This window comes from Pteropus alecto, unplaced genomic scaffold (assembly GCF_000325575.1).
Source record: "Pteropus alecto unplaced genomic scaffold, ASM32557v1 scaffold195, whole genome shotgun sequence".
NCBI lineage: Eukaryota > Metazoa > Chordata > Mammalia > Chiroptera > Pteropodidae > Pteropus > Pteropus alecto.
Window position 1 is genome coordinate 3,695,829 of NW_006438073.1, and position 24,242 is coordinate 3,720,070.

Consider the following 24,242-nt stretch of genomic DNA (forward strand, 5'->3'; position numbering starts at 1 on the left):
AGGCACAGGTGCGGTATGGCCGTGGGTATCGAGCTGCAAACACCTGTGTGTGTTTAGCGGCAATGTGGCTTTGCATTCCCTCCTTGCTGCAGCTGCGAGAGGGGTTTCCTACAAGGACTGTAGCCAGTTTAATTCAGCACAGATGGGAGCCTCCTCCTCTGTGTGAGCCGCCACCCGCTTTCAGATGCCCAAAGGTCAGGCGGGTCGTCTTGGGTCAGACGCTGAGTGGGAGGATGTTGGAACAGGGACCTGAAGATGAGCAGCAAAGCCAGCTTCTTGCCTGTGACTTCTCACGCTGTCTGCTCTCCTGGGTACAGACGAGGCAGGTAAATAAAGATCTGGTTAAAGATGACAGAATGCGGCCCCCAGACGGAGGCTGCTTGCGTTTCTCTCGCTCTTCTCCGCACATCGAAAATTACTGTCTTTTGTTCTCATGCGCCACCTTCATTACCTCTTTCCATGCCAGTTTATCCACGTGTCGTTAGCCTTTGAATCACCTCGTTAATTCAACCAATCTTTATTATGTGGGCCGGGTGCTGTGCCAGGAACTAGGGGCCAAAGGTACAGAGCCTGTTTGTACAAATCCAGTTCCCAGAGGCCAGGGACCTGGTAACTGAGCCCGATTCCAGGGGCTTCCCCGGGCGGCCCTGGAGCAAGGCCCGCTTCGCCTCCGCCTGGCTGTCCGTCCAGCGCTCAGGCCGACGGTCCCTCTTTGGTGCTCCCTGGATTTTTGGATTTCAACCCGTTTTTTGTTTTTTTTTAATTGAGGTCTCATCTATTGTATCTTATCAAGCACGTCGTTGGAAAATCAACTGCACATTACTGTCCTCTATTGGAAGACAGGCGTTTGCTCGGAAAACGTAAGAGGGCGGGAGGAGTTTCCTCGGGTGGCTGTAGCAGATTATAAACCGAAGTTTATAATCTCTTAGTTCCGGACGCCAGAAATCCAAAATCCAGGCATGGCAGGGCCAGGCTTCCTCTGAAGGCTCTGGGGAGGACCCTTCCCTGCCCCTTCCAGCTCCCGGTGGCCCAGGTGGTGGCAACATCACTCCGGTTTCTGCCGCCTCCTCCATGTGAGTCCCCTTTTTACAAGTGCATCAGTCATGTTGGATTAAGGGCCCACCCGACTCCAGCGTGACCCCGTCTTAACTAATTACATCTACACGGACTGTTCCCAAATAAGGCTGCATTCCAAAGGGCCGGGGGTTAGGGCTTCAACACGTCTTTTTGGGGGACACAAGTCAATCCATAACGAGGACATAATCCTGTGTTCAAATGCAGCGCATGAAGCTTTATGAAAATCTCTCTATTGTCTTTGCTTTTCTCGTTTTCCTACAGACCAGGGGTGAGGTCTTTGTTCTGGGTACTTCACTGACATAGGCCTGGTGACTTGCCCTTGACTCCTGTGTGCCCAGTTTACTCGGGCTTGGAGATAGGGTCCTTGTCCCCTTTTACACCCTGTAGGCAGCCCAGCAAGGCCTTACAAATATAAATGGCCTGTCCCTCTGGTTCCTGGGGCCCACACCCTGATGCTGTTTAAATGGCCTCCACTTGCCTCCCTTACCGGAAATGGGGAGGTATTTCTTGGCTCCTGCAGCCTTTGTGGCCGTCCTCCTCCCTGTTTTCCCTCCCTTTTCCTCCTCTGGGCTCCGGGTCAGATGGTGCTGCTTCCTCTATGAAGCCCTCACCCTTACCTGGATCTTAGGAGCAGCAGACGAGTTGACAGGCAGCCAGAACCCCGCCCCCATCCGCTCCAAATGTGCTAGCCCCCAGAGACAGCATGCAGCTGCAAGCATGGCCCCTGCCTGAGACCAAGAGGTAGCAACGTGACCCCACAGTGATTTCCTTCCTACCAGACACATAACAGGGACGGAGGGTCATGGCCTCACACCCAGAGCAGTTCTTTGTGGGGCACGTACATTTCAGGCTACTGCCGATGGGCCACATGCTCTTTGCTGTGGGAAATAGGAGTCCAGGCTGATTGACGCCAGCAGAGAGCTCCCCCAAACAGCATGCCCACCAGGGTATGTGGGAGAGAAGGTGACTCTCAGGGGAGGGGAGGAGTCAGTTCCCAGAGCCAATAACAGGGTGTCCTTATCGGCAACACGGGAGCAAACGCGGGGTCCGTAAGCCGAGTTTACTTGTGAGCCGGCCCAGTGGGGATGCAGCAGGAACAAGACGGACGAGCTGGCCTGGCAGGCAGGCACTGTGCCCTCGGGGGATGCCTCCCCACAGTCAGTGCCCAGCTGCACGGGGAAGACAGCAGGGCACGGGAGGGCACAGAGGGGCCTGTGTGCCAGGCGGGGACGCATAGAGGGACAGGAAGCGCAGCTAGCATCCAAGAGAGCATGCAGGCGTGTGCTTCCCTGGGAAAGCGTCCTGCTGAGGGACGCCCGGTGACACCCATGGGACCCAGCGTGGCCCGGTGGGGGGATCAGCCCCTCCCCGCAGCCCACCCGGCCGTGTGCACCGCAGGGGCACCATCTCCTTCTCTGAAATGTCTCCCGAGCCGGGATGAGCAATGGTGGCTGACGGAGCAGCTGCTCCCAGAGGTGCAGGGACTCCGTGTCACCCACTCGTACAGGAGTGCCACCGGCTCTGTCGGAAACGGGACGGTTTGTCACGCACTTTGGAGCAACAGAGCCGCTTGGGTTGATCTAAGCTGTTTTTTTAACAAGAAAGTGTTTAAGTGGAATACGTACTTACCATCGTTCCCGGCGTGTGGCAGCTGTGCCTCGCCCCCCGCCCCACCACTTGCCAAGGAAGGTGTGTTTTTTTTTTTTTCATTTTAGTTTTTTCACTTATAGTTGACATTCAATATTATACTAGTTTCAGGTGTACAGCATAGCAGTTAGACATTTACATACCTTACAGAGTGATCACCTCAATAAATCTCGTACCCACTCGACACCACGCGCAGTTATTGCAGCTTTGCTGACGGTATAAAGCAGTCACGGGGACGCGAAGTAGAGCAGTTTTTTTTTCATTTAAGTTTTTTCACTTATAGTCGACATTCAATATTATACTAGTTTCAGGTGTACAGCATAGCAGTTAGACATTTACATACCTTACAGAGTGATCACCTCAATAAATCTCGTACCCACTCGACACCACGCGCAGTTATTGCAGCTTTGCTGACGGTATAAAGCAGTCACGGGGACGCGAAGTAGAGCACAGGGACTTCACGTCCCCCGACTGTTTCATAGCTGTCATTTGTACGTCTTCATCCCCTTTTTTCCACCCAGCCCCCCAACCCGCCTCCCATCTGGCACCCGTCAGTTTGTTCTCTGTACCTGTGAGTCCGGTTCTGTTTTGTTCGTTTATTTTATTAGATTCCGCATCTAAGTGAGATCACCGGGTTAAGTCGGGGGTTCGCGCGCGGGGAGGATGCTCAGCCTGCGGGCGTCGGCTGAGCTCCGGGAAGCGTGGACGCGCAGTGAGCGCAAGGGGAACCGGCCTGCGACCCTGTCAGGTGCGGCCCGTGTGGGCCGCAGTGATCTGATGGCTTATCCCGCTCCCTCGAGTTTGTGGGAGGCGTGATTGTGAGTTCGGGGCCGGGACGGTGTCGTGGGCAGGCTATGTGGGGAACTTGGTGCTGAGCCCACAGCAGGAAGGAGGCTCGGCTGGGGCGGCTCAGCTGCCTTGGTGGTTGTAGGTCACCTCTGGCCGGGGTCCCCTGCTGCAGAACTGAGACTCCTCAGACCCCAGCCCTGAGCCATGTGGGAGTGGAAGTCCTGAGGTTCATGCAGAAAGGCAGCTGAGTGACTGCCGTGTGTCATCATTCTCAAGCAGACGACGACGGGACTAGACAAAGAGCAGCCTGGTTTCCTGCCGGGGGCTCTCGGCAGGCAGCCGGCTTCTCCTGGTGCTCTCCGTGCTCGGAGCCAGCAAAGGAGGTGCTGTTGGCACTGTGCGCTTCTGCCTTATTTTAACATTTTCCTGAGGGGAGCGAGCAGTCTTTCTCCTCCAAGGCAGGCTGTTTGTGGGAGGATTGTGTATGTGCATGCACAGTGTGTTTGTGCATTGTGTGTGTGTATGTGTATGTGTGTGTGTGTGTGACGTGCGCATGTGTGTTGTGCATATGTGTGTACATGTGTGTTGTGTGTGCAGGTAGACCCAGCATCTTAGTTTCCCTGGGAGGAAGCCTTGAGTCACACCTGCGGGGCTTGCTCTGTGGCCACGACTCACTATGCAGAAAAGCAAAACCTATAAAGTCCCCTCAGTCTACCAGCAAAAGGAAAAGCAGATACAGCGCTGACTGCTGAAGGGAAGCCCCCGATGTGCCCAGGGAGGTCAGTGCGACTCTGCCCATCCTCCCAGGAACCAGACTCGAAAGGGCTGGTTTGTAAACACCTCATCCGGAAATAGAAGTTCAGCAAAAAGGCTCTCGGATGAGAGCGCGTCCACCCTGCCGTGAGTCTTCCTCTGTCCCTTTCTCTTCGTGGTGGTTGGGTTTCTGCTCCCAGTGCTCTGTGAAAGGGGCTGCTCAGAGTTGCCAAGTCCAGGAGGGGTCCCAGGTTGGTCTGGCCTGGCCACCACACTGTCACAGTGGACGCCCTCCTTCCTGGAACACTCTGCTGCTCTGTGTCACCCTCCAACGTCTTCTCTGTCCTGTCCTGGGGTCCCTCTTTCCCCAGCCTCAACCCTGGCTCCCCCGTGCTCTGATCCCAGCCAGCCTCTCTCTGTCCGCAGAGCCTCACCCACACTCACGGGGCAGCACTTTCCTGGCCTGAGGAGACCACACTCCCTCATTTACCCCTCCCCCTGTGACCAGGTGACAGTAATGCCACCGAGAGAGAGGGAAACAGGCCAGAAGTGGTTCAGGAACGTCCCCAGGGTCATCCCGCTATGCAAACAGCGGTGGGACCCGGGCTGGTCTTGTCCCGAAGCCCACGTGCCAACCTGCTTTCACACTCCGTCCTGCGTCTCCTCCCACAAGGACCCCAAATGCCCCGTGTTAAAATCACAGCTGCGAGGTGAGATGTCGAATCTCCCACTCGTTTAAAACCCGTGCTCTCTCATCCAGAAAGTACAATATTTCCGTCACTCGCGTTTGATGATCAGCTATCACCTTGGAAACAAAGTCAGTCCTGATGAGAGGACGAGACACAGAACCAGAAGCTGTTTGAGTGGGAGGGAGGAAAGGAGAAATTTGGAGGCGCCTTTTCTTCTTGCCGGAAGTGGGGGTTTGCGGGGCGCTGAGACAGCTGTAGGTGTTTTCTGAAACTGGTTCCACCCAAGTTCCCACTGAAGAGCAGCAAGGTCTGAGGCCAGAAGTGGCACTGTTAGCATGTGCTCCTTAAGGTGACGGGTAACGATCCACAGCCTAAATCGGGCCCTAGGCGCTGTCAAGTGCGGTCTTCGTAGGGGAAGGCTGGCTGGCTTGGTTTCTTCCTGGGCAGTCCGGACTGTGCACCCACACATGTGGCTCGGTCGTTTGCTCACGCCCTCACGGAGCCAGCTCTGCCTGCAGTGGTGTAAACAACCTACGACTTTCTCCCGATTATGGCAGTAGAACAATGGAGGGTGACCAGCTTGCTGAGAGTCGATGTCTGGAAACAGACCGCAGATTCTTAACCCAGTGCCTTTTCCCTCTGGAGATTAAGGGATAGAATGTCAGCTCAACAATACAGCTGCCAGGCTTGTGTAATTCCTGTAGTCCAGGGAGCCTGCGGGTCTAATGTTCAGGTCCTCCTCTGCAGAATTACTAATGCATGTGTGATCTGAGCGTGATCTAGCCTCGCGGAAAGCTGCCCTGTAAGGGAGCAGGCTGGTGAGGACTGGAAAGGAGCAGCATCGCCCCGGCCGGCCCTGCCAGGCCAGGGTAGGGTTACGCAGATAAAGGGCAGTGCATCCGAGAACTGCCACAGCCTCTCCCTCGTGATGCTCCGGACCGTGCTTTTTGTCCTTTTAGAGCTCCCTTGCAGGACAATGTCAGTGGGGGCCTGCAGGCAGAGGAGGAGCTGATACCTGGAATAACTGTGCGTGGGGGTGCGGGGCGGACAATGGTCTTCAGTGTGTAAGTATCATCTGTTTCTGTGCGGGTGCTACCACGCTGGAAGTTGGTGGGCGCTGTGCTGCATGTGTTGACTTAGTGGCACGTTTAAGAACATAGTGGCATAGGACCGGGACCGACCACAGGTTCAAGTGGAGTCTTGACTTGCACTCTCAAGTGCGGGACTGATTCGTGCGGTCCTCTGTGCCTTTGGCTACAGCCTGTTCATTTCATTCAGTCAGCCCTTTTCCACTCGCTCTCTGCTACTTAGCTAGCTACCAGGTAAAAATAGAGGGCTCCAAGGACGGTCTTAGTTAAATCCTGGAGCACATTTGCTTCTCTTCCTGAAACGGGGTGGTGGCTTTTCAGGAGCTCCATGGAGCTGTGCGAGCTCCCTGCCAGCTGCCGCAGACCCTGGGTGGCCCCGGCCTGCTCCAGACTCCGCGGAGGCCGATCAGCAGCCAGCATGCCGCGAGCGCGCCAGGCGGCCTGGGGGAGGGCAGCCCAGGGCCTGAAGTCCGCCCCGTGCCCTTCGTTCCGGTGTCGGGTCTCAGGCGGCCGGATCCCGTTACCGGCCCAGGACATTCGGTTTCACTGAAGAAGACTTTCTCTTTATGTTTCCTTGTGCTGCAGACGATTTACATGGATGATGGCGTGTCGTCTTTTGTCCAGATCAGAGGCTCGGTCCCGCTGTTTTGGGAGCAGCCAGGGCTTCAGGTGGGTGATAGACAAAGTACGTCCACGTATGTTATTGTCTGCCTTCTCGTCAAACAACTGTGGTTTGTTGCTTTCAACCATGTCTTTCATGGCACAGTTTCCGGTCTTTCTCCTCGGCCCAGCTGGATTGAACTGAGCTGTCCAAGTGTGCACGTGAGTGTGTGTGGGCATGTGCCCGTGTGTGTGGTGTTTGCACAGAGAAACATAGACACTGTGTCATTTTCTGACTGTGAGCTCACTGTTGGTGCAAGTGAAGCGGGAAGGTGTTTGCTGATGAGTAAACCACACAGTATGGCCGAGTGGAATTCCCTTAAGTTAGACCCCAAGTTCACGGCATTGACAATGTGCTTAAAGACGCTCTGTGAGAGCAGTGACCGTCCCAGAGGCGGAGAACGGCCCTGAGGGCCGTGCGGCAGGTCTGGCGTTTGCAGGCGCCTGTTGTGAGGCCACGTGAGACTTGCACAGAGCTTTCCTATGATTTCTAAAAATACAGCTTGCCGTCCAAAACTGGGCTCTGGTCAGAGCAGAGGTATTTGGCGTTCTGTCTCCTGGGAGGAATTCGGGCTGTGGCGCCGTGTTCCAGGAACACGTCTGTCGTCAGTGGATCGGCGCTGTCTCATTCAGTGAGTTTCTTCCCAGCAGGGTCACTGCACTTGAGATGCCCAGCGGCAGTGCCAGATCACCCTCCCTGGCCCAAGGGGACGACGCTGGTGCACTGGGCCTGCCTGGGCCTCTGTCACTTCTCTTCTTACTGAGGGCTCAGAGTGACAGCAGTTGGGTCGTCAGCTAGTGACTGCAGAGGCTCTTGGGGATGTTTGACATACTGGGTCTTACGTGGCCCTTGACTTGACCCAGTGTCAGCTGTAGGCGCCTGGTCCTCATGGCTGTCATCATGCTGCAGTTGACGGCCGTGGTGCGGTACCATGTCAGCCCTTAGAGGTGGGGGCATGAGGCTCTCGTTTGCTCCGAGTTGTTGGGTGAGGGAGGGTTTATTAACACTCAGTCTTTCCATGAGAAGGGAACGACTCAGATGCATGAGGGCAGCTGGTGGCATTAAGTGGCGGCAGGCGAACCACTCCTGAGGATGATTATAACGTGGAAAATTCCCCTGGAGTGTGTCCCAAAAGAGTATGTGTGTTTGCTGAGATATAATTTACATTCCATAAACTTCACCCACGTCAAGCGCACAGTTCAATGGTTTTTAGCGCATTTACAGAGTTTGTGTGACCATCACCATGATTTAATTTTAGAACACGTTTATCGGGGCAAGATAATCCTGTCCAGTTAGCGGTCACCCCCATTCCCTGCCAGCTCTTCCGTGTCATCCCTACAGACTGGCCTGTTCTGGACAGTCCAGAAGGGTTTTTTGAAACTTGATTTCTTTTAGATTTGAAAGTTTCCTTCTGAAACGTGGGGAACTCTGTACTTAAAAAAAAAAAAAAAAAAAAATCAAACGAGTAGATTACCAAAAGGAAAAGAGGGAGACCACGTTATGCTTCACGTAAAAAACTGTAAGAAGCCCACAAATTGGGAGGATGCTCGTGATAGAGTCTTAGAATTTGGGAAGGGCGCTCTGAAATTCATCCATGTCACCCCCTCACCCCGTTCAGGGGTCCCTCTTCCCAGAACCCTGAAAGGCTGGCCTCTAGACGCTGAGCTCGAGGCCAGGACCGGGGACGTGCTTTGGGGTGTGCGCGGTGATTGGCGAGTCCCCCCTTGCAGTGCGCTCTGTCCAGGTCATGCGGCCCCGAGTAGGTCTGCTTCCTCAGGCCTTCACGGAGCAGCCTCGTGGTCCCTTCTCCAGGACGTCCCAGCTACCTCGGTCATCCTCAGTCACACTTCTGGGACCCTTCACGGTCTGGTCTCCCTCTTCTGAAAACAAAACAAAACAAAACTCGTTGGTCATCCCCTTTTTAACCCTGATCTCCGATTTGACCCTCCCTTGATGCTGCCCAACCCCGCATGGAACAGCCGTCCCTCGGTCTGAAAGGACAGGACCTGTGGAACCCTGGGTGGCTCGCTTTTCGGCAGCTTGACCATCTTTTAAATCATAACTCTTGTGCTTCTCCAGAGCCTCGTGGTTCCTTCAAAATAAGCTTCCGGAGGCTTTGTGCTCATTAATCTTGGTAAGGTTTGCCAACCCTGGGTCTAGTACCCGTGTGCACCCTCTCAGTCCAGCCACCATCAAAGAAAGATTAGGTCATCTTCATAGGGGACCAGGGGGGCAGCTTTCATGGTCCATGGTCTCCCTCCCTGAACTATATAAATCGCAAGCCTGAGGATTAATTCTAGTTGTTTGTCCCCATTTTGAACTTTCCCCCTTCCTTTTTACTTAGACGAAAAGTACAGATGTTTGGGGGCGAATAGCTTGTGTTTTAAGTTGCAACGTCGCTCTCTTGTGAACTGTCCCAGGGAACCAGTGAGCCCTGCCAGTGACAGGGGATGGGGGATGGAGGACAGGGGCCTGGGGCCTGGGCATAGGGGTCAGGGGTGGGCACAGAGGACTGTGGGATGATGAACTGTCTGTGAGTGTTCACAGGATAGCTACCTTCATTAGAAACTCCTAGATCTGGAGGCCATTTCTAACAGCAGTGAGCCTTTATCACCTTCATCTTTACCTAGTAAATAGGTTGTACAGTTGAAATTTCACCCTTAAAGCCAAGCGCTGTCCTGGTGGAGTTAGTTATAGAGCGTATTTGCCACATACTGGTGGTCTGTTGAAGATTTGGCCCCCTCATCACTTAGGAATATTCCTCCCTGGTGACAGGCAGACACAGACACGTGCAAGGTGAGCGAGCTCTGAGCTGAGCAGCGCTGTCTGACGAAGCCAGCTGGAGGAGGAGGCAGAGCAGGTGGGTCCCCCTGCTCCTCCCACCTTGCCCGCAGTCGCCTCCTCCCTGTCAGAGACCGTTTTCTGAGCTCTCGGATGCATGGTGCTCTGTGCGCTCATTGCTGTGGTTGTATTGTTCTTCATTCCAGAGTGTGAGACGGCTTCTAGAACAACGGTTTCAAACATGAGAGATTGGGGTGAGGGGAAAAAATATCTATCATGAAAGTGACCTGAGGCCAAGACAAGGTTGCACCTGGGCAGCTTTAAAACTCCCGGTACCCGTTTGGGGCCACGGGCCTTGCGTGCTTGTGCAGAGCTCCTGAGCTCACTGCAGCCGTCACAGAAACAGGATCGCTTGTCATGTGCTCGCAGCATAAGCTTTGAAGTGAGGCGGACCTGGGCTCCCGGTCCTGGTTCCCACTTAGGAACCACGTGCTGTTGAAAAGTTCTTACCTCAAAAAAAAAAAAAAAGGTTCTTATCTCAGAAAAATGTTATCTCTAAAGGGTATCTCAACAAAAGTTATTTCAAAAACGAAGTTCTTATCTAAAAAAAAAAAAAAAAAGCCCAGAAGTTCTTATCCTCGCTAAGCTTGGTTTACTCGTCTGTAACACGAGGCCCATCATACCAACCTCACAGGGTTATGGAGAGGATTAAATGCCATGATGTAGATCAGAATTTAGCACAGCACCTAGAACTTAGAAAGCACGTGGTAGCTGTCAATATGGTCAATAACAATTACAGCGTCTAGGAGATAAAAGTATAAGTTGCGTTAGGAGGAGCCGGAGAGTGGGGTAAGAACTCCCCCTAAGTCTCCATGGGGACACTGTGAGGTGTAGTGACAGTGTCCTCACATCTCTGTCAGCACACAGCACAAGGACCAGTCAGTCTCCCAGGCTGCTGCATGTCCCAGTCCTCATAGACACCCCAGAGTAAGCCCTTTATTCATCCTGCAAACACTCACTGAGCATCTGTGGGGACATGAGTTAGAGCCCCTGATGTCAAATACAGCCTTTGGGGAGGAGGGGGCAGGACATTACAATGTTGTGTGACCAGAGCCTGTGAGATGGACAGCTCTGGGGAGGGCTGGTCGCCCGGGCTGAGGGGTGGGGATCTGAGCCGACTTGGGAGGGATAGGGTGTGATTTCCAGACACAGAGGGTGGGCCTTGCAGAGGGAAGCAGAGATGCAGACGTTGCCACCCCTGAGGTCCCAGTGTATGCAGAGCAGGCCATGGCCTGGCCGCCTGCAGTCCTAGGTGGGGCATGGCGGTGGGTAAGACTGAAGAGTCAGGCCTTGTACATTCTGCTCAAGAGGTTGCATTTTCTCCCGGGAGCCACTGAAGGAGTGGTGCCCAGACTTCGCTGTACATTAGAATCACCTGGGCAGCTTTAAAACTCCTGGTTGCATACCATCCCAATTAAATCACAATTTGGAGGATGAGAGCCAGGCATTAGTACATTCTGAAGACCCCAATATTCAGGAAGGTTTGGGAACCACTCGGAGGGATGCTGATAAACTAGTTTTCTGAGAGTCAGGAGGGAGAAGTTCTGATAGGTAGCATTTGCCCATTACTGTGGTGTAAATACTCCCATCACAGATAATTTCAAGCTACCAGCTTGACACCCCTGACCTTGGAGCTGAGAAGAGATGCTCAGGCAACGGGCTCGTGAGCTGGTGGGAACTGGCTACCACCAGACCCCTGCACTGAACGGCCTCCAGGGATGGGCGACGTGATTAGACATAAGCGTGATAGGTTTGAGTTTGGAGGGAGGAGACTGAAAGTAAAGGCAGCAGGTGGGACGGTTGTGGCGATCCAGGTGAGAGCTGTCGGCAGCCTGGACTTGGGGAGGGCAGTGGGTGCCCTTTGTGACATGGTCATAGGACTCTCAAGTGCTGGTGCAGACTGTGCTTCACTAGCACAGCCACACGTTCCGGAGACTTTGGTTATTCTCGTGGCCAACTAACTCCCCGAGGTCTGTGGTTTATAGCAGGGGTCCCCAATCCCTGGGCCACATACCAGTGCTGGTCCATGTACTGTTAGGAACCGGGCTGCACAGCAGGAAGTGAGCAGCAGGCAAGCAAAGCGTCATCTGTATTCACAGCCGCTCCCCAACGCCAGCATCACTGCCTCAGCTCCGCCTCAGATCCTCAGGCATCAGATTCTCATAGGAGCACTGGTCCCTGATGCCACAAAGGTTGGGGACCGCTGCTCTGTAAGATTGAATTGATGACTTCAGGGACCAGACGAGAGTGATTGTCCAAGTGTCCACCCAGCCAGGGGGAGGGGCTGGGTGAAGGAGCGGAGCTAAAGCAGCAGTGGCTCCTCCTCGAGGGTTCTGACCCGTGGTGGCCTCGGGACTAGGTGACAGCCGAGAGGAGAGATGCAGGTCCGTGTCAGAGCAGGACAGGGAAGGAGGCACGGCCCAGGGCGGGGAGAGGCAGGGGGTGAGGCCTAAGGCAACCAGACTTAAGGGATGATGGAGGAAAGGTGAGCTCCCGAGAGACCATCCGAGGCCCCACGCTGCCCAAGGCCCTGTCCACTTTAGGAGGTAGAGGGGACACAGCCTGAGGTCGTGATGCCCGTGGAAGCAGCGGCTCCAGGCCGGGCCTGGTCACAGAGTGCCCTGTGGCCGTGCAGGTGTGGACGCTTGTGCCTTCTGCCTGACCCCTCACGTCAGGGAGGAAGATAAGTACGTCAGAACCAGTGCTTCTCAGACTTCAGTGCTGTGGTGCGTGTGTGTGCACGTACACACGCGTGCACATGCAGGAATCGCCCGGAAGGCTTGTTAAAACAGATTTCTGGCCTCACCTTCAGAGAGTTTCATTCAGTCATCTGAGGCGGGGCCCAAGAATTTGCATTTAGAACAAGCTTTCTAGGGGATGTTGGTGCTGCCCGTCCAGGAACCACACTTTGAGAACTGCTAAAAGCAGGGACCTTTAGTGCCCTGGTCATTTCACTGGAGCCTGGACTTCCTACTATTCCCAGGTGGGTTTGTCGTCAGCAGTGACGTTGGACTAACTGCCGTAGCGGTTAGAACATGCCCACGATGGTCCCGCCCAGCCCCGCCTGCACAGGTGGGCATCGAAGTCGGGTGAGAGAGACGAGCCAGAGCATCAGAAGGGATGGCCTCTGGCCGGGGTGGGCCGTGCCCTCTCCTGCTGTGGGCTGCTGCTTCCCATCCGGTCCCTGTCACCCCTGAGTCCCTCTGTCGTGGCATCTCACCCTGTCACACTGCTTGCTCCCAGTACGTAGGGACACAGTTTCCATCAGATAAATTTGCAGCCGCTGTGCAGACTTGCTAAAAACCTTGAGGTGTGTGTCTCGGTCTTCCCACAGAGACGCCGTTCATGTGGGAGCCACCGAGGGCAGGGGATTCAGTGTGGCCCGTCGCTTCCCGTCCTCCCGCGGTGCCCAGTGCCGTGCTGACACGGGTGGCAGGGTGTGCTCGCCAGCCCTGTCTCGGCTGCTTATGCAATTCGTAATGGGACTTAAGTCATTTTTCCAGTGGGAGGAGTTTAGAGCCCAGAGACGGGACACACCTGAGTCCTGTCATCCGTGACTGACATTCCTAAAGACTCGTTGGGCTGTGACTCAGGGAGAGAGTTAGACACGTCCAGCACTGGAACCGTCACGACTCAACACCAGGCTTCCGAGCCCCGAACCCGGCTTTCTAGTCTCCCCTCTCTGTGTTCCCAACTCGTCACATCATTATTTACGAGAAGAAGAAATGAACCAGGGCGGTTTTGTGATGACCGATGGGCTGACGCAGGGCGAGCAGCCCCTCCTCTCGGGTTTCGGCCCCCGGGATCTCTCCACGGGCTGCTGAGAGGCACAGACCCGACTGTCACAGTTGCCTTCCCTGTAAATTCAGAAAAAAGGCAGGAGCCGCCTTGCCTTGGGGTGCAGGACATGGCTGTCTTCTCAGAACCCGGGGGCTGTGAGGGGTGTTGGAAGTAAGTATCTCATTTCCTCAGGCGGCCACGGGCGGCCACGGGGAAAACACAGCAGCCCCACGAAGGTCTTGGTTGGACCTTTCTTTTGAGCTCCCAGGTTTCTTCTGGTCGAAAGGGGTTTGGGACTTTATTTGTAGCGTCGCTCAGATGGACGAACCTAATCCCAGTAATTTCTGAATCTGTTGCTGAGAAGCCAGTTTTCCGGCTGGGTCCTTTCCTCAAGCATGAGGAAGGACACATGCGTTACTTATGGTGCGAGGAGCTGTGACTTCACACCCGATACGTGCTCCTGGTGACATCTGATCATGTGATGGATTTAATGTGACACCACTTTTATAATGCTCGGTAACAACCAAAACTAAACAGTACCCTCTATGGAGCTTTTCCTCTTGAAATAATTTCAGACCTACAGCAAAGCTGTAAGAGCAGCAGAGAGAACTGCCATGTGTCCTTTACCCAGAGTCACCAAATGTCACCATCTTGCCACCACACGCATATGCCGCTGTTTGTTTCCTGAACCACCTGAGCAGAGGTTACACATATTGTGTCTCCTTAGTACGTCAGGATGTTTCTCCGAAGAACAAAGACAGGTACCAGTCAGGAAATGGAACACGGGCGCCATGCCTTCATCTAACCCGCAGCCCACATTCCAGATTTATCTGTGGTCTCAGTGACGTCTGTCATGACACCTTTACCCCTTCAGTCCAGGGTCCAGGCCAGGGTCCCGTTCCACTATTTAGTCGTCACATCTCTCATCTTCTTTAATCTGAGTCAGTTCGTCAGTCATTCTGTCTTTTGTGACATTGACATTTTTGGAGAAGGCAGGTCTTTTTCTTTTAGTCGAATGTACCTCATTTTGGTGTTTCCTGGTGTTTTGTTATGATCGGGTTCAGAGTGTGGCTCCCTGAGGCCATGTCCTTTGCAGGCTGTCCCATCTGGAGGCCACGGTGTCCCTCTGCCCCTCATCGGTGACGTTCATTTTGATCACCTGGGCAAGGTGCTAATGTTTCTTAGAGTTCATGTTTTCCTTTTCAACTAATAAGCAATTTGTGGGAGACACTTGGGGACCATGCGAAGATCTCGTTCCTCATCCAACTCTCCCCTCACGTTTATGATCCATGGATGATTTTTGCTGTACAGTTCTTTATTTTGCTGTACAGTTTATAAAATGGAGTTGCCAGCCACCCCCTCCCCGCCCCCCGCACATCTGTCAGTTGGTTTCTCCTGGGAAGAAGAGTGCCCCCTTCTGCCCACCCACCCATCCAGCCAGCTCTCATCCGTATAGATTCATGGATTCCCATTTTATGCTTCAGGTTATAATCCATTATTGTCCTTATATAATTCAATGCTCAACATCCCAGATTTGTCTAGAGAGAACTCCTTCATGCTGGCTCCAACGACATGTCGTTTTATGTTTGCTTTTGAAACTTCCTGTGTTTAACAGGTAGTTTGAAATAATAAGGCAAAGTAGTCTGTGGGTAGTTGTAACTCAGGTTTTTGGGGCAGTCACGGCCGCCCTTGCCGCAGGGAAGTCTAGGGACTGGTCTCTCCCGGGCCCAGCTGCATCCCTCGCCACCGAAGGGCTCGTGGGCCTCCCGCAGTCTCACCTGGGGTCTGTCCTGTCTGTGGAAGATTTTCTGCAACGTGGTCCATGCTGAGGTTGGGACTGGGCCACACGGAGCCAGGCTCAGGCTGTGGGACCTGAGTGCCAGGCCTGGCCATCCTGAGATGGGGGGTGGGGGTGGGTACAGGGGGCTGGAAACGGGCCGCGTGGGGCCTGGCCGGCAGTGAGGGGGCCGTGGGGAAACCATCGCTTCCTGGGTTCGCAGAGCAGGAGGAGTCACTGGTGTTATTTCTCCCTGTTTTAGGTGGGCTCCCATCATCTGAAACTCACCAGAGGCCTGGAAGCCAACGCCCCTGCTTTCGACAGGTAGAGTCGTCTGACACCACCCTAAGCCTATCATCCTCTGGGGTCTTTCTCCCGTCAGACAGCAGCACAGGGGTCGGATGCAGCAGGAAGCGAAGGGCCGCACACCCTATACCTAAACCTGCCTTTTACTTTGGTCCTTTATGCAAGAAGGGAGTTTCCAAAATGAGATTTTGAGCTCCTCTCGGGTACTTGAAGTTTCAGTATAAATGCTCAGGTGACACTTTGGTTTTCGGGTTTTGTGTTTTTTTTTTAATTAATTTTTTAATGGTGACGTTGGTTGATGAAATCCAGTAAGTTTCCGGTGTACAATTCAACAGTGAGGCACATGTATTTTGCATTGTGTGTTCACCTCCCATAGTTAGACTTCTTTCTGTCACCACATATTTGACCCCTTTTTCCCCATCTACCTCCTCCCTCCCCAGGTGAGGAGGTTTTATTTCTATCTCAACAGTTCCTTCTGCAGTGAAGCTTCATCCATCTGTACTGGTTCGTAAGGGATCAGCTAAATTATAGGATGTTTGTAGCTGTTTTGTTTTAAAAGTAATATATTCCCAGGTTTTAAGAAGTCACTGCATAGAAAGGTATAAAGTGAGAGGTAAAAGTCCCCTAACTCCCAATTTCTGCTACTAGAGATTTTACTATTTTTGTTGTTTACTATTTATTGTTTTACTATTCATTGTTTACTGTGTATCATTCTAGGAAAAAAAAAGGCATATACATAGTTCATTTTTTTAAAGCGCAAATTGGATTATAACAGTATTTTACAGCTTGCTCAAGAAAAGCCATTGCTAACCTGAACTATTAGTATTTTGAACTCAAAATAGTTACTATCTTCCTCAAATATTTGCTTTTTGAAACTAAATACTGAGTTTCAAACTTAATATCATAAAAATTCAAAAAATAATTTTTTACTGTTTTAATCCTTCTGCCCGAAGCTTCATTTGGACTTTGTGTGTTTGCTGCCTTCGTGTTTACCAGACCGGAAACAGCAGCCCAGCTGCGACCCCATCGTTAGCACAGTCCCAGTGCTAGACTTTTACTGGAGAGGGTGGGGCCTGGGAGTGGAGATGCTTTTGCCTTTTCCCCGAACACTATTATTGTGTCCTCCACACGGTACATGGGTTGGTTGGTTGGTTTGTTTTTTCAGTTGACGCGGTTCTACATTAAATGTCTTAGGAAATAGTAAACACATAACTAAAAATGAAATTCTTCCTGAGCTGACCAGAAGCAAAAGGGGAGGGGCATGCTGGGCTTGTTTCAAAAACCTTCATGTGTTTATGAGCTTAAAAAAAAGTTAAGAACATTTACACAGACTTACAGTCATTTAAATCCTGTTAGTGTGTGTGTGTGTGCGCGTGCGTCTGTGTGTGTCTGTGTGGCGTGTGTCTGTGTACGTACGCTTACTCAGAAGAATAAGCCCGCTCCTTGCTCACATGCTCCCTTCCCTAAATCTGTGACTCACCAAACACTTCTCTACGACTGTAAGTCCTTTTACAGGCAGCCACTTAACATCCTGGCGTACAGGAACTCGCTCTTTTAAATACTTTCTAACGGGAAAGGGTGACTAGAACCCTGCTCATCCGTGTCCGGGGGGAGGTGCTCCTTTGCTCAGGCTGGTTACTAACCAGGTCACTCTCATTCGTGAGTGGTGTTTGAAAGTGAGGTCATGTGTTTCTCTGTCAGCTGTGGTGGGGCGCTGTGGCCCCCTATGGAGCAGGGCTGTGTCACCCCATGCAGGGGTGCCCCAAATTTCTGGGACATCCAGAGGCTCTGAAGAGTTTCTCAGTTCTTCCATGTGCTTAGTCCAGAGTAAATCCCTCCCCTTCCCTCACGCCAAAAAAAAAACCCTTTATGTGGGTAGTTTTAATACACAGAATACTTGTTTGTCAGTGTTACTTACTGCTGCTCTTGTATTTGTCTGCCGCATACCTGTTTCGAGCAGGCCTTTGGCCGTGACCGCTTGGGGAGGATCTTGCTTGGGGAGGATCTTGCTTGGGGACGATCATGTCTCGCAGGTGGTGCAGTTATGATGAAAGCACTGACCTTTTTGGGGGCCATGCCTGGGCCTCGCTCTGCGTGACCATGAACACCTGCTGGCCCCGCCCTCCCTCCTTCTGCGTGGAGCTGGTGGTGTCTGGACGTTAGGGTGTGTTTAGCTCTCGGTCCCTCAGTTGTGCCCTGAATATGAGAAAGATGCTGGAATCCCGGCTCCTCACTGTCCTGAAAAACCCCACAGTTTTCCAGGGAGCTCCACCTAACAGTAACAGATGGGCCAGAAAAGGCCCTAAATGCACAGGGCCACCAAGGCCAGGGTGAGTCTTACTCGTGCTGACCTCGGAGTGGACTCCACGCCTCTTCCCCTCAGAGCCAGTGAAATGAGTCTTTTAATTATCAATAAATATACTATCCTAATTTTAAATTATAAGGAAGAAAAGAAAAACTATCGTGTGCCAAGCACTTGTCACTGTTACTCACCTTTCGGTCCTCACGGCCATTCTTACGAGATGAGCATCACCCTTATGGTACAGACGAAGGAGCCCGCTCAGAGGGTGCATACTTTGATCAAGAGTCTTTGGGACCGGCGACATGAATAATGAGTAATATCGTTTCTCTCCCAATCTTGGAATTGGGAACCAGCTGAGATGTAAGCTCAGAGATCAGTCACTTGGAGATCAGACATCAGCTTTATTTCTGATAAGGTGCACTGTGGCCTGAGTACGGCTTGGATATGTGGCCACAACCGGCTTCCTCGAATTTCACCCCTAAGAGAAGGATGCTCACGCAGTGCCCGATGGCTCAGACTCCCCACCAGAGCAGAGCCTGCCGTTGGGTCCACGTGTCAGACCTCCGGCTGACACGCCTTCCCTGGGCGGCGGACGCAGGAGAGCCCAGAGGGGCCAGGCCACGCATGTCCGTTTCTTCGGGCACCCTCTCCCAGGGCTGCCACGTGGCTTAGCTCTAGGGACAGTGCACAGCCTGCCGGCTTGTGCAGAGTTTCTGCTTTCACTGACCTCACCAAGCCCTCCGTCTCCCCCGGGAGGGACTGCAGGGAGGCAGGGCGGCCAGGAGCATCACTCCGAGAGAAGGAGCCGGGGTAGACTCCCCCTTAATTCGTCAGCCGGGCAGCCGAGATCACCCACTTCAGAATCATGTTCTCCTGCTACACAATGCTGCCCCTCAGAGTTATTAAGGGAGTGTTTTTTCTCTTATTGGGCTAAAAACGGTTCTGTTGTGATAATTAACTTTAAAAAAATCTGTAAAAGAAACATGTCATTGTAGACATTCAGAAAACATGAAAATGTTTAAAGAAGAAAAGAATTTTAAATGACATAAAATCCCACCACTTTTAACATCACAGTGTTATCGTCCAGCCTTTTTTCTATATTTAGGCATAAAGATCACCCTATTAAATTACAGTTTTACATTTGCTTTTTGCATTTTGTTTTTTCCTTGTTTTTTTTTTTTTTTAACTGCATTTAAGCATTCCTAACATGATTACAATTGTAGTTCTCAAAAGCTGGTGATAAAAGATAAATATTAGCGTCTCTCCCTAACATTTCAGCACATATATTTTTAAAATGGTTCGTGATATACAGATTTTTCTAAAGACTGAAATTTTGTCGTGCCTTCTTGTTTGGGTCAAGCATCATGAAATGCAGCACTTAGGTAACAATCGGACTCTGAGTTTGACAGCTCTCTCAGTTTTTCTAGTTTGGAAAAGGAGAGACAGGACCAAAGGAACTAGATTAATTGGAGACGTGCACGTGCATTTAAAGGCTCCGTCGAGGAAAGGCCAGGTTCGCTGTTCTGGAGTTAATGGGGGTGCTTTATAGGAAGTCCAGCACGTCCTCTGATGTCATGCTTGTCTAGGAGTCTGATCTGCCGTGTTTGCTCCTGGCCTGGAGGACGGCTGTCATGGAGAATGGCTCATCCTAGATCCTGGTGCCCAGCCCGTCCCTTCCACCCCGTCTCCCCTCGTGGGCAGGGCTGTCCACCTGTGTCCTGGAGACATGGGGTCACCGGGCTGTGCTGCTCTGTTGCAGGCATATGGTGCTTCTGAAGGAGCAGTATGGGAAGCAGGTGGTCGTGAACCTTCTGGGGAGCAGAGGCGGAGAGGAGGTGCTTAACCGAGCCTTCAAGGTAACGTGGCGCCCGCGTCTCCACAGTGGGTGGGGGCGGGGTGGATGGGGAGGCGGTGGGCCCCCGCTCAGAGGCAGGCTTTTGTGGGGGGCTGGAAGCAACAGGGCAGCTCTCTCCATGTTTGGGAGGTCCGTTCCCTTCCACCCACCAAGAGCTCCAGCAGTAGCTGGTTTGGCCTCCTGATGGGTCAAGTGTAATTTTTATGAACTCATGGCAAGGCTAATTTGCCCAAAGTCAAACAGAACATCTCCTGTGTCCAGCTGCATTTCCTTCGGTACTGCCTGCTGGGACCTTGGAGACTCAGGACAGCTGGGCCCATCCCCGGCTCTCTAGGATGGACACACATACGCTCACCCACCTGCACACGTGCACACGCTCGCACGTGTCTGGGCTTCGCCCCACGCACCCCTGACCCGGTCAGGGAACCTGAGCTCCCCCTTCCCTCCCTGGTCTCGCTCAGCCGCTGAGCACACCTCCTGGCACGTTCATGCAAACACCCGCCGGGCACTCGTGCCTGGAGTGGCTCTTCTCGTTTAAAGCAAGGCGTCTCGCGTGATTTCCTCCTGCTGTCTTGGCGCCTTCAAACCCCCCAGCCTTGTTTGGGCTGCTTCCAATGCCTGCTGCCTGGGCTCCCCTGGGTTCCGCTGTGCTGGGCCAGGGAGGTGTGGGGAGAAACCTGGACAGGGGACGAAGCAGTCAGAGCACGAGGCTCCCCACCCCCACCCCGCCCTCTGGGGTCGCTCCGTGTCCTCAGCTCTCGTGTCTGCTCGTGTCTCTAGTCTGCTCCTTGAGAAGCTACAGAAGGGGCTTCGGGTGCCTCCACGGTCCTTTCCTAGTTGTCCATGGTCCCCACGTAATAGAGACAAGCCCTGTGGCTGTTCCGCGGTCACGGAAGCCCCCGATGGAGTCTGCCTTAAGACCTCACCAGAAGTGGCTTTTGCTGCCTCCCTGCCCCCTGGCTGCTGGCCGCCCAGTCCAGCTGGGTGTTCATTTCACTCCGCATAGGAAAGCCATGGGCCTGGAGCAGACTTTGTGGTTGCCAGTTTCTTATGGCCAGACCTGCTTTTCCTGTTTGGTTTGTTGCTGTTAGCAACAAGCTTGAGAATTATCTCCCTTCACCCATCCTGGCAGCAATGTTGGCAGCTTATTTTAAGGAATAAGGAAAAACAAAGGCAAAAAAGGAAGAAGAACTCAAGAATCTCATCATGCCTTGAGTTATGGGGCAACAATGTCCGTCAGCCCCGTCGGCTGGTAGAAGCCCCCCGAGCCAGTGGGCTCTTGTCACAGGATATGGCAACAGTCCCATGGCCCACATCGGGGAGGGCAGGATCCTGGGCAGGCAGGAGGTAGGAGGCTGACATGCCGCCTGCAGGGGACCTGACCGGGGTGTCATGTGGAGCCCCAGTCCCCCAACCCAGTCACCTCTGAGTGCTGAGGTCCATGTACCTGCAGCCGGCCTGTGACCTGGTGGTTTTCAGGCCACAAGGGGACAAGGTGCTTGCTCCAGAACGTAATGGCAGTAAGTGACACACTGTTGAGTTGAGCGACTTCTTTTTCATAGCAAGACTTTCTTAATGAGGGCAGCCATGCATTGGTTTGCATCCTTGCCCGTGGTGGACGGGTACTTTGAGTCATAGGGAGCCGATGGCCCGAAGTCCTTCTAGTCCTTCAAAGTCATTAGACTATCTGGACAAGTCTGACCTGAAGCCATGTGGGGCAGGGGGAGGCCTGAGCCAGGTCTCCTGGGAAGGCAGCCAGTTCCTCCTCTACCACGGGGCTGTCTGGTGAGCGAGCTGCAGAGTGATCGGTGAGGTTGCACCTATGGAAGGGAGGCCTCTGCCAGGAGCAGTGGAGGGCCTGCTGGGAGACCCAGCCGCTTCAGAGCACACCCACCTGGAGGCCTGCGCGTGTCCAAATGGGGCCGGTTACCAGGGCAACGGTGAGCTGGATTATGAGCTCCCAGCCTGCTGCGCTGCCCTGTGCCCGATGGGCCTGTGGCACTTGGGTGCCCGAAGAACAGAGTGGTCTTCCGTCCCCGGTGCCCGCGGAGACCCCGGCAGGGGGGCGATGTCGGAGCGGGGCTGCAGGCTGCCCGGGGAGCCTCTCCCGCCTGGCTGCCACTGGCCCAAGGGGGACCTTCTGCCCTTCTGTAGGCAAGATGCTCTTTCTGGGTTCGTCCCCGGGGTCTGCTCTGTGCTTCTCTTCCGGGGTCAGGACCGACACCACCCCTTGGGTCCACCATAAGCCGCAAAGCTGAGCCCTGCGATCTGGTGACTGACGGTGTTAGCCACTCAGGTTCCCGCCGGGAGAGGCTCACAGTGGCTGTCTGTCTGCCCTCGTCCCCTGCCACCCTCTCCCTTTCCCCTTTCAGAAGTTGCTCTGGGCTTCCTGCCACGCCGGTGACACGCCTATGATAAACTTCGACTTCCATCAGTTTGCCAAAGGCGGGAAGCTAGAGAAATTGGAGAACCTGCTGAGGCCCCAGTTAAAGCTGCACTGGGAAGACTTCGACGTGTTCGCCCGGGGCGAGGACGTAAGTCCTCGGTGAGTCTCCGCCTGCGCCCCGTCCTCGCCCCCCTCCCCGCCGGGCCGCCGGCTCAGCGGTGTTGGGGACCTGGGGTTCCGGCCTCTCCGGCCCCTTCCCCTCAATCAGGACTCGCTTTTGTGAGTAGATAGCACAGCGTCACGCATCGACTACAGAGGGACTGGAGTAAAATGTGGAGCTGCGGTCACCGTATAACCCGTCCAGATGGCGATGAAAACCCATGAGGGTGGAGGGGAACAGCTGGCCTGGTCCCAGCTGCCCAGGGAACCCGGGCTATGATTTCCCTGCTCAGAGCTGAGGAGGAAAAGGACGGCCAGTGTCCTCACACTCCCGTCCACCCCGGGATTCTGTATTTGTAAATTTGCCCACGCGCTAAAATTTGTCACCGTAAAATCGACACTCATGGCGTGTTCACAGATGTGCTCAGAACAGTAAACACTTTGAGTCGGTTAGTGTGCACGTCCCAGCGGAGGTCGAACACAGCCTTATGCTGTCACAAGTGTCCTTTCGGCCATCTTGTTACTGCCACGTTTTCACATTTTCTTGCGTGTTGTCGGCAATGTCACTGTTTAAAACGGCCCCTCGTATGGCGGTAATCACTGTCTGGGGCTTCTCAGCGCAAGGAGGATGTGATGTGTCTTGCAGAGGAAACACGTGTGTTAGGAAGCTTCATTCATGCGTGAGCGTGCCGTTGGCCACGAGTTCAGGGTTAATGAATGAACAATGTCTATTAAATAAGGTTACATGTTGGTCAGTTGATGAAAGTGTGTGACCGGAGGCCCGCAGGAGCCTAACGCGGTGCTGTCCCTCTCAGCGTGGTTCAGCATTGCTCACTTGCTCATAGTTCATTTCACCAGTTGTTCACAGGAACTTTCTAGACCGTGACTACAGTGAGTCACGAGAGTTGACTATTCATAATGACCGAGGTGTGCGGGGCTGTTGAGCATGTGCGCTGGGGACCGTCGGGGTGTAAAGGGGGGTCCTGGTGAGCTACGAGGAGGAAGTGAGGGGTACGAGTTGGTTCGGGGGCCTACAGACACAGGCCACTGTGCTACAGCCGTTGCTCCTTCCAACAGAACATGTGAGTCACTCGCGTTTCTTATCGTTTTCCTAAGTTTTCAGAAAGGCACTTTGCGGATGAACTGTCTCGACTGCCTGGACCGGACCAACGCGGTGCAGAGCTTCCTTGCGCTTGAGGTCTGTCCCTGCCGCTGCCCCCCTGTGCCACGTCCCCGGGCCTTCAGCGGAGCGGGCTGGGCCGAGCGCCTTCATCTGCAAGACAAGGGTGGCTTCGCTGGCCCAGCGGGATGGGATGTGCCTGGCATCTGGGGAGAGGTTTTCTCGGGGAGCCGGCTCGCCTGCGACCTGTCACAGGCACACTTTTCATGCACCTTTTGGATTGCCGCCCCTTAACGGTGGCCCAAGGTGCCAGGTGCGCCTTGAGGAACACAGGTGCCGTGTAAGGGGTACCGGGAATGGGCCATGTGAGGCTGGCGAGGTGAGGCTGGGTCTGAGGCCTGGGAGGGAAACGGCGCCTGGCTCCCTGCTGGGGGTGGGGCGGGGCCTCAGCACCTGCCCTCTAGGCCTGCCCACCTGCCTGCCCCTGCTGGCCAGGGCTGGGTGGGGTGATAAAGTTAGAGAGCGTTGGGCGGGGGTTGTGGTAGAAGCCCCCATCTCTGACGCAAGGGTTCCTCGTCCACTGGAGAGGCACAGGGTGATCCCGGGGGGTGGTGCCTGGTGGCGGTCCCCGAGGCGGCTGTGGGGGAGCTTACGGGTGAGAAGTCAGTGACAGCTGTCTCTTCTCATCAGGTCCTTCACCTGCAGCTCGAGAGCCTGGGGCTGAGTTCAAAGCCCGTCGCCGACCGCTTCGTGGAGTCCTTCAAAGCCATGTGGTCCCTGAATGGGCACAGCCTGAGCAAGATGTTCACGGGCAGTCGGGCCCTGGAGGGGAAGGCCAAGGTCGGGGCAGGCCGCAGGGAAGTGTGGGGAAGGATGGGGGCCTGCGGGATTCCGTCTCACGGCCCGTGGTCCGGCTCTCGGCAGGTGGGGAAGCTGAAGGACGGGGCCCGCTCCGTGTCTCGCACCATCCAGTCCAACTTCTTTGACGGGGTGAAGCAGGAAGCCATCAAAA

General features: G+C 53.9%; 1 protein-coding gene across 1 annotated transcript in view; it reads left to right on the forward strand.

The window, feature by feature from the left end:
* SYNJ2 (synaptojanin 2) overlaps positions 1 to 24,242 on the forward strand; it is a 114,855-nt gene that overhangs the window by 40,403 nt on the left and 50,210 nt on the right. The window contains exons 5-10 of the mRNA XM_025049053.1: positions 6,629 to 6,712; positions 15,365 to 15,426; positions 19,470 to 19,566; positions 21,938 to 22,110; positions 23,227 to 23,308; positions 23,921 to 24,070. Coding sequence (XP_024904821.1) covers positions 6,629 to 6,712; positions 15,365 to 15,426; positions 19,470 to 19,566; positions 21,938 to 22,110; positions 23,227 to 23,308; positions 23,921 to 24,070 — 648 coding nt within the window. The remainder of the gene's footprint in view (positions 1 to 6,628; positions 6,713 to 15,364; positions 15,427 to 19,469; positions 19,567 to 21,937; positions 22,111 to 23,226; positions 23,309 to 23,920; positions 24,071 to 24,242) is intronic.